Genomic DNA, 10,000 nt, shown 5'->3' with positions numbered 1-10,000 from the left:
CCGGACCGTGCTGGCCACCGAGAGCCTGTCGTCCCCCCGCGGCCTCACGGTGGACTACACCAACGGCATGCTCTACTGGGCCGACGACGGGCTCGACATGATCTCCATGATGTTGGCCGACGGCTCCGAGAGGCAGATCTTGCGCTACGGCAGCCGGTACCCGGCCCCGTACGGCCTGTCCATCTTCGGTAACTACCTGCTGTGGGTCGACCGCAAGCTCGGGAAGCTGTTTCAGACCAGCAAATACGCGGGGAGCGAGAACCAGAACGAGACCGAGGTGATCCGCGATGGGCTGGAGGGCCTGTCGGACGTCACGGTGTTCGACGCCCACGTGCAGCCCGTCGCCGCCCAGCTGGTGGACTTCAACCCGTGCCTGGAGGACAACGGGCGCTGCCAGCAGCTCTGCTTCGCCTACCCGGGCCAGACGGCGGCCAAGTGCGGCTGCGCCCACGGCACGTTGCTCAGCAACGGCGTCACCTGCGGTTACGGCCAGGACGAGTTCCTGGTCTACACCACCGACTACACGCTCAACAGCGCTCGCCTGGACCCGGACGACCACTCGGTTCCGTTCGCGCCCTTCAACCTGGGTTATGGCCTCATGGCGCTGGACTTTGACTTCCAGGACCGCAGGGTGTTCTTCACGCAGTATTCTGGGATCGGGAGGAGCAAGATCGGGTACATCAACACGGCCACCCCTGGCAGTCCCGCTGTCTTTATCGCCACGGGTAAGAACCTTCCAGGCTTCTCTAATGTTCTCATGCCCAAAGACGTTTAGTGGAGTTGTTGTGGGCGCATCCCACCTTAAGGCCAGGTGCAGCACTAGAGATAGATGCATAAAACAGAAGTTTAGTTCCCAACTTTTCATTAAACGATTTTGTTTCGACCCGTCTGGGTCTTCTTCGGGCAAATGTCTAATTAAAAGTTTGGAGCTAAACTCTGCTGTGCGGACATTCCCTCTTCAGGCCCAAAGAGCCCTTCTAATATAAAGCGCAATGTGCAAAATGACAGAAAATGTCATGACAGAAATGAAAATGTTGATTAGAACTTCCAAAACCACATGCCAAAGTTTACTTACAGTACATTTAGTTCACTGCCATAGCCAACTAAAGTAAAGTTGAAAATGCTCAAGTTTAAGAAGCATTTCTAAGCATTTTCCTTGAAGAAAATTACACAAACCAGTGAACAGGTTAGAGAAATAGTTGCCTATTAATTAGATAGTTGGCAACTAATCGATTAACCGAATTAATTATCACCGTCCTACTGCAGGGACCCCATTGCTCTACCACCCTCCCTCCTCTCTCCCCGATCTGTATTATCTAACAGCACTCATTAGTGGCGCTATTGATTAGCTGAACACACTTTATTTAGGCAATTAAGAGCTCCGTGATTCTAATCAGTGGTGATTGGAGCAGGGCCAGATAGAGGAACTGCAGGGTCCCAGGAGGAGGATTAACGACTCTTGACCTAGAAGAAGAGGCTCTTGGAAATGTTGATGTGAGAAACAAGAGCCTCGTCCACCGAGGGAACGGAGACTTGTGTAACATGGGAATATGAACCCGTTCATTTTTAGTCATGTCATTAGTAAAGCTCAGGGTCTTCAATGGGGATTTTGTGGATAAATTTAGTGTAAGTGGTGTTAAATTGATTGCCAGTTTGGCGTTAAATAATTACTCTCTCTGTTACCTCTCCCCCTCTTCCTTCATCTTTCACTCTTCACCTATCCCTCTCTCCCTATCTCCCATACTATCTTTTCATCTCTCTCTCTCTCTCTCTCTCTCTCTCTCTCTCTCTCTCTATCTCTCCTCCCCTCTCTGCTGATCTTTCTCTTTATACAATCTCTCTCTACCTTCCTCCCTCTCTACCTCCCTCACTCCCTCCCTTTCTCCTTCTGCCCCCCTCCCCTCATCCTCTCATCCTGTGTGCGTTGCTCAGACCTGCGGGACCCTGAGGGTCTGGCCTATGACTGGGTCCATAAGAGGCTCTACTTCACCGACTACAGCAACAGGAGCGTCCAGGCCATCGGGATAGACGGACAGAACCGCAGCTTCATCGCCCACGCCAACCGCCCGCGGGGCATCATCGTGGACCCCTGCTACGGGTAAGCGGCCGCTAAGCTAGGGTGACCAGACGTCCAAGGTTTCAGGGGACAGTCCCGGTCCCTGTCCCTGTCCCCTGGTTGCCTGTCCCTGGGAAAATACAGAAAAACGACCTATGTCCCCGTTTTTTGAAGATAAAGCTTGTATGTATTTCAATCAGATTGATAGTCAAACTGAAAATGTCCCCGTCTGTTCCACATTTTTGGGAATATCATGTCCCCGGTTTTGGTCTCGGACATCTGGTCACCTTACGCTAATTACGCTAATTACGCTGGTCTAAATGACAGGCATAGCTTGCCAAAATCATTGGTAATGCTTTGCTTGGATAGTCCGTCCACAGAGACTTACATGTAACAGAGCATCTATTACTGTAAGATTGAAGTTCACAATGTAAAATTGTTGTTGAACAATCACCTTAACCTAATTCAATCACTAACCTTAACCTTGTAGCTAACAGATTATCAACAAACTCAACAGATGAGCTTCTGTAGATAGTCTGTGGTCGGTCTATTCAAGTAAAGTGTGACCAAATTGTTTTGCCAACTACTGTATACCTTCAGCAAGCAAACATGGGTGGATCAGTGCAATTCCCCTACACGCCACACGGTGGCTTTAGTTCATGCGCAACACACTCTGCCCAATAGCCACTGAATGTGACAGCAGGTTGACTAAACATGGCTGACTGTGAAGATCTCTCTCAGGTATCTCTACTGGACAGACTGGGGATCCCCTGCCAAGATCGAGCGAGCTACACTCGGTGGAAACTTCCGGATGCCCCTCATCAACACCAGTCTGTCCCAGCCCAATGGCCTCTCCATTGACTACGAGGAGAGGCTGCTCTACTGGGCTGATGCCACTCTGTGAGTTCCACTACTGTGTTGTAGCTCGAAATATTTTAGGCCATAAGGTTTTTTTTAATCAAGGACAGAACTCCACTGTACATTTTTTCCGGAACTTTTTTAATCGCCTCTGATTAAAGAATTTGAAAGGTACCGTTGAGAGTTGCCCTTGATTTAAAAATATATTATATATTTCAGGTCATGACAATAACAATAGTAACTGCTGTATTCTCCAAATTATAGCATATGGCTGTTCATTTAACTGTACCGGTAGTTCAATCTTGAATTCATTTTCATAAATTCAATCAAGACTGAACAAAAGCATGCTCAACATTTAGTGTTCTTTCGATACCTACAGTGAAGTGGGAATAATTACCATTGGTTGAACTAGTGTGATAGCATAAATATGAGTAACAGCATTTTATAGCTGAGAATTAGTATGTTGCCACTGAACATTGATCAGGAGCTAAATCAATGCAGTAAAATGTGAATGATTGCTATTCATTGAACTACAACTCACTCTCACAACTGACCTCCCCTCTCTGCCTCCCCTGCTATCCCGGCCTGAAGGGACAAGATCGAGCGCTCCTCCCTGACCGGTGAGAACCGGGAGGTGATCGTGGGCTTCGCCCAGTACCCGTTCGCCGTGACCGTCTACCAGCAGGACATCTTCTGGACGGACTGGACCGCGCGTGCCCTGTACCGGGCCAGCAAGGACGACGGCTCTGGCGCGGTGGTGCTGGTGGAGGGCCTCCAGTACCGGCCCAATGACGTGCACGTGTTCAGCAGCACCAAGCAGGAGAACTGTGCCAGCCCCTGCCAACAGTTTAATGGAGGGTGCAGCCACGTGTGTGTGGCAGGTAAGATGGGGTGTGTGTGTGTGTATGTGTGTGTGTGTTTGTTTGTTAGGAGAAATGGTTTGTGTGTGTGCGTGTGTGTGTGTGTGTGTGTGTGTGTGTGTGTGTGTGTGTGTGTGTGTGTGTGTGTGTGTGTGTTAGGTGTGTGCTTGCCAGGTAAGATGGTGTGTGAAATGGTGTGAGTGTGGCAGATGGTAAGATGGTGTGTGTGTGTGTGTGTGTCTGGCAGGCGGATATGTGTGTGTGTGTGTGTGTGTGTGTGTGTGTGTGTGTGTGTGTGTGTGCGTGTGTGGAGTATTAAAATAAAAGTAAAATTCTATTTGACTGAAACGTTCTGATGTTTCTTGCCTTGCTTCCCTGGCAGGCCCAGCCGGTGCGGAGTGCCAGTGCCCTCAGGGCAACTGGTACCTGACCAACGACGGCAAGGACTGCATCAAGGACGAGGGTCACCGCTGCCAGCCAGGCCAGTTCAGCTGCCTGGACGGGGGCTGCATTAGCCCAGAGTGGAAGTGCGACGGCTACCGCGACTGTTTTGACGGCTCGGACGAGCTGGAGAGAGTGTGTGGTGAGTAGCAGGGAGGATGTGTCAGTTGATCTGTCTGGGGATGTTAAAAGAGAATTCTGACGATTTTTCACATATTTCTTGAAGTAATCGAGTACTGTTGGTATGAAATAAAAACGAAAACAGTCGGTTCTACTGATCCCCCATGTTTATCCCCTCAGAGGGTAGCACATCTTGTCCCAGATTGTTGCATGTTTAAAAATGAATATAACCTCAGTTACTTTCGTCCGTCATAAACTTTTGGTCTGTCATAGTCCATACAGTGTCCAGAGTTCTTTATTTGACGGTTTAAATAACGAAAACAAAAAATGACACACTTAAAAGTGCAGTCAGGGATTTGGCAGGAGGTAGCGTTACATTTTAACTGTCGATCAAACAATACACGCCAGAGAAAGAGTGCGCAAGTTAGCAAGTTGTCTAACTTCTGTTCTCCTCTTCTGTCTTCCCTTCACCTCCACCTTCTCAATCTCTTTCTTTTTCTTTTCTCTCTCTCTCTCTCTCTCTCTCTCTCTCTCTCTTCCTTCAGCCTTCCACACCTGCTCCGCCATGTCCTTCACGTGCGATAACGGCCGATGCCTGCCCCTCGCCTACGTGTGCGACTACACGGACGACTGCGGCGACAACAGCGACGAGCGAGGCTGCCCCTTCCCCACCTGCCACCCCGTCGACGAGTTCACCTGCCACAACGGCCGCTGCATCAGCGCCGCGTTCGTCTGCGACGGCCACAACGACTGCCGTGACAACGGCACCTCTGACGAAATCAACTGCCGTAAGCATAAAGAACACAAAAACGATGTGTTATTTTTGGAAAAGAATATGGCTAGAGTATTGATAACCCAATTAATAAATTAAGTCAGTTAAGTTAATCAATTGTCCTTATTCATGTGGCTTTTGTCCGACATGTACCATTACAGTTGTTGTGTTGTACAGTTATCAGTTGTCAGTAGTAGGTACGTATTACCTTGGTATGGTTAGCACATTGCTTTGCCTTCTGTAATACAGGATATTTCATTATTATATTATTTTATATGTTTTATATTATTCTTGCAAGTGTGATACATAATTTACATTTGTCATAAGCTGCTGGGACCTTGAATTTCGCCTCAACAAAGTGTCTGTACGTCTGTCTGTCTGTCAGTCATAACTATATCAATTGTCAATCATTATGTCATCAAGCCAATGCAGTCCCTCTTAATTCTCCAGCTATGTATAACACCAGTGTAATATGTGATATAATAGTGATCATCTGATCTAGATCTGATCTGTATTTCCCCCCTCAGCGGACAGAAACTGCCCATCCGGACAGGTCAAGTGTGACAGCACCAACATCTGCATCAATCCCGACAGACTGTGTGACGGCTACAATGACTGTGGAGACAACAGCGACGAGAACCCGCTCTTCTGTTGTGAGTGATCAGATAGCAGTGCTCTGCCATATAATAGCCCCAATTGAACCTTGGAGAATTGCCATCAGTATTATTATGCGAGATTGATCCAGGGCCAGGGTGTGTGTGTGTGTGTGTGTGTGTGTGTGTGTGTGTGTGTGTGTGTGTGTGTGTGTGTGTGTGTGTGTGTGTGTGTGTGTGTGTGTGTGTGTGTGTGTGTGTGTGTGTGTGTGTGTGTGTGTGTGTGTGTGTGTGTGTGTGTGTGTGTGTGTGTGTGTGTGTGATGGTATTGACATCAAGCCTCTGAGCCTCAGACCATTATCGAGCTGCTGTGGTGAGGCGGCCATTTTATTGATCTTGTTGCAAGATTGCGTGATTGAGTGTATTCATTAATTTGAGGAGTGTTTTGTTGTTGTATGTGTGCTTTAGACAGATCTCAGAGGGCACTGTGAATTCCTTATCAGTCCGGGCTAATCATACACACTCATTCCTGTTTTTGAGCTGTGTCTGATGTTATCTAAGTCAAACACACTACTTTATCAGTTTAACTGAGGCAAATTCATGGTGTCAGGTCCCTGGTTACTTTTCTTTCAAGCCTACATCCAAGTCACTAATTCTTTCTTCACACATACACACACATACACACTCACACACACACACACACACACACACACACACACACACACACACACACACACGTACACTCTCACACAAAACAGTTGCACTTACAGTTAGTAAGTAAGTACAGTACACACCAAATGCACACTTGAGCCTGAGCTGTTCTGATAATTCAGACATCTGTTTGGTGCCATTTGATATTGATTGACATGTGATGCGTTTATGACCTTTGACCTCCAGTGGGCAGGACGTGCTCTCCTGACGAGTTCCGCTGTGACGAGGGCAAGTGCATCCCCGACAGCTGGGTGTGTGACTACGTAGCTGACTGTGTGGATGGCACGGATGAGCCTGACTCCTGCGGTAAGAGAATTAAGTGTTTTTCTCCGCCCTTTAAAAAAAAAAAAAAAAAAGGTTTTCCTGGGGGTGCTATGTGTGGTGCAAGCAGTTGCAGTGTCCACACCACAACTCCAAGGCTCCAACTGCCCACTGGGGAGCCACGTTGGAAGTCGACCCGCAGCGTTTATTCTGATCCCACTCATCTCTCTCCCACTCACTTCCTGTCATAATTCAAAGGTTCATAAAGTTTTCAAAAGTCATTCTGCTGCAGAGGTGTCAAACTGATCTTGTTGTTGTGCCATTGTATTATCTCGATTCTAGCAGTGAGGATGTCTAAAAATGTGTCTTTGTGTATTCATTTTGTTTTGTGACTGTAGTATCTTGTATTGTCCGAATCTCAATCAATATGGCTCCCTCTGGCATGATGACTTGAGAACATTTATAGTTGTCATACTAGTCTTTCATACTATACTGTAGTTTTCATTTATAGCTAGTCTTTCTAAAGTAGGGTTCAGACCAAAGATTTGCGAGTTACTCTCCCTTTTCCCTCCATCCTCCATCCTCATCTGCAGTGGACGTGGTGCACACCTGTGCGGTGTCTGAGTTCACCTGTGTGAACGGGAACTGTGTGCCGGCCTCGCTCATCTGCGACGGCAACAACGACTGCGCGGACAACAGTGACGAGGCTCCGGAGCTGGAGTGTGGTGAGTGAGAGACGTGGGGGAGATACTAGAGCTGCTCTCTCTCTTTGTCTGTTTCTCTCTCTCTCTCTCTCTCTCTCTCTCTCTCTCTCTCTCTCTCTCTCTCTCTCTCTTTGTCTGTTTCTCTCTCTCTCTCTCTCTCTCTCCCTATTTGTCTGTCTCTCTCTCTCTCTCTATTTCTCTCTCTCCCTGTTTTTGTGTGTGCATTTGGTGTGTGTGTGTTTGTGTAAGTGTATGTACATATGTCTGATTATTTGACCATAAACCAACCCAAACATGGATTTTGTTGACTGAAGACCACTTTACATATATTGAATGTGTGTGTGTGTGTGTGTGTGTGTGTGTGTGTGTGTGTGTGTGTGTGTGTGTGTGTGTGTGTGTGTGTGTGTGTGTGTGTGTGTGTGTGTGTGTGTGTGTGTGTGTGTGTGTGTGTGTGTGTGTGTGTGTGTGTGTGTGTGTGTGTGTTAGTGCATGTGTGTCTTTTTGTGTGTGCATTTATATGTGTGTGTGTGTGTGTGTGTTCTTACCCCCTCTCTCTTTACTGCCCCCTCTCTGCAGGTCTGCGGACGTGTTCCCCTGGGCAGTTCTCCTGCCCTCCCCCCTGGCGTCCAGGCACGCCGCGCTGCGTCCCCCAGAGCTTCGTCTGCGACGGTGAGAGGGACTGCGCAGACGCCGCCGACGAGCTGCAGAACTGCCCCAACCGCACCTGCCACATGAACGAGTTCCAGTGCGCCAACGGACTCTGCATCTTCCTCCCCTTCCAGTGGGTGTCCAGAGTTTTTCTTTTTTTTTTCTTTTTTTATCTCGGACGTTGAACTGTGTGGTTTTTGCAAGTCTTGAGTTCTGAATTTGGCTCCTGTTACACTTAGTACAGTCCAGTTTAGCACAGTTGCCAGATTGCATTTGAGTAGTAACAGGATGTGCTCTTAATCCTAAACTATTTGTGATTATATTGGTAGATTCATCTCATTAGTCGCTTTCCTTTGCTTAAGTAAAGGAAATTAGATGGATATCAATCAGATTTTCCTCCCTGAAAGGCATGCAAAACCTCGCCTTATTGGCTCTGCTTAAAGTGTACTGATATACTGTACTAACTGGTGTCATTTGGCGATGTGGTGATGATGTGAAAGGTATTCTTTCATATCTGGACCACAGAACTGCTTAGTGCATGACAGTGACTAGTGGGAATGACACAGGTGTTGATTGGTCCCTCACGTGACCTCATCAAATAAAAAGAATTTGAAAATCATACCAAAACTAGTTTACTTATAAAAGCAAACCTCAAAAACTGACTTACCGGTTACCTCAACTGTAAAAATACAAGCATTTTGGTTCAACTCTGGGGTGTTTTTGTGTGTGTATGTGTGTGTTGTATGAATAGAATTTGACCTGACATTGTTGTGAATCTCTAACCCAGCTGCGACCGCGTGAACGACTGCGGGGACGGCAGCGACGAGCGCGGCTGCACGTACGACACCTGCTCCAGCGAGCAGTTCACCTGCCAGAACGGCATGTGCGTGCCCACCTGGTACGTGTGCGACGGCGCGGCCGACTGCCTGGACGGCTCAGACGAGATCGAGAGCCTCTGCCACACGCCCGTGCCCACCTGCGCCCCGGGCCAGTTCATGTGCAAGTCGGGCGAGTGCATCGACATCCACAAGGTGTGCAACCAGCAGAGGGACTGCCCCGACGACAGCGACGAGAAGGGATGCGGTGAGTCTAAAAAAAAGCTTCAAATGTTTATCATGTTTTAAGTCGCTTTGGTTAAAAAGCATCAGCCAAATGCAACGTAATGTAATGATTCTAGCGAGAGGCCTGCACTGATCCAGCACCACTGGTGCATGGTGTGCTCTATAGTGCTTTAAGCCCCCAACGTCTACTTCAGGCAGCGCTGCCACTGTCTACTTAAAGGCACTTAACCCTAACCGTAACCCTAGCCCTAACCCTAGCCCTAACCCTAACCCTAGCCCTAGCCCTAACCCTAGCCCTAACCCTAACCCTAACCCTAACCCTAGCCCTAACCCTAACCCATGCCTAACCCTAGCGCCCTCCAGGCAGCTCTGACTTGAAGACAACGTATGGGTCCACCAACACCAAGAAACACATTACAGTATAGGTGCCTCTCATGTAAAGTTTATAGACCTCCCTCGCTCCTCGGGCCTCGATCCTCACTGATCTACATAAAGAATGATGGGGCGGCAACAGCGATAGTCTATCCCTTCGTCTATCTTTCTGTATAAACTTTACATGAGAGGCACCCTATGTCTGTGTGGAAGCACCCTATGTCTATACTCACCTCATTTGGAAACAGTGTATTTCATATACAGTATGGGTGGTTTTCTTGTAGTTCAGCTCATTTAGCCAGGGCCTTGGTGAATAAAAAGGTGAATTTTCATGGAGAATTGGACACTGTTTATATATAAGCCTTTACTTTACTGTGAAGCACCTTGAGGTTTCTGCCAGAGTCTCTTTTATTCTCCTCTCCTTCGCCTGTCACTTATATAAATTGAGTTTTGTAACAGTACTTTATTCTCACTCAATGTCTCTATCTCTTACCTCGCTGTTTCTCTTATGTTGTTACTCTTGACCTCTTATATCTCTTTTCC

The 10,000-nt window shown here is 47.7% G+C and overlaps 1 protein-coding gene across 1 annotated transcript in view; it reads left to right on the top strand.

Annotated features, from left to right (window-relative positions):
* Nucleotides 1-10,000, top strand: part of lrp2b (low density lipoprotein receptor-related protein 2b) — a 68,136-nt gene that overhangs the window by 31,970 nt on the left and 26,166 nt on the right. Inside the window, 11 exon segments of the mRNA XM_062526983.1 lie at nt 1-725; nt 1,933-2,098; nt 2,798-2,956; nt 3,506-3,795; nt 4,157-4,357; nt 4,881-5,123; nt 5,635-5,760; nt 6,598-6,717; nt 7,266-7,397; nt 7,953-8,157; nt 8,812-9,107. The exon segment at nt 1-725 is cut by the window's left edge and continues 202 nt beyond it. Of these exon segments, the coding sequence (XP_062382967.1) occupies nt 1-725; nt 1,933-2,098; nt 2,798-2,956; nt 3,506-3,795; nt 4,157-4,357; nt 4,881-5,123; nt 5,635-5,760; nt 6,598-6,717; nt 7,266-7,397; nt 7,953-8,157; nt 8,812-9,107 (2,663 nt within the window).

Source organism: Sardina pilchardus, chromosome 22 (genome assembly GCF_963854185.1).
Source record: "Sardina pilchardus chromosome 22, fSarPil1.1, whole genome shotgun sequence".
Taxonomy (NCBI): Eukaryota; Metazoa; Chordata; class Actinopteri; order Clupeiformes; family Clupeidae; genus Sardina; species Sardina pilchardus.
This window is presented reverse-complemented; position numbering and strand designations above follow the sequence as displayed.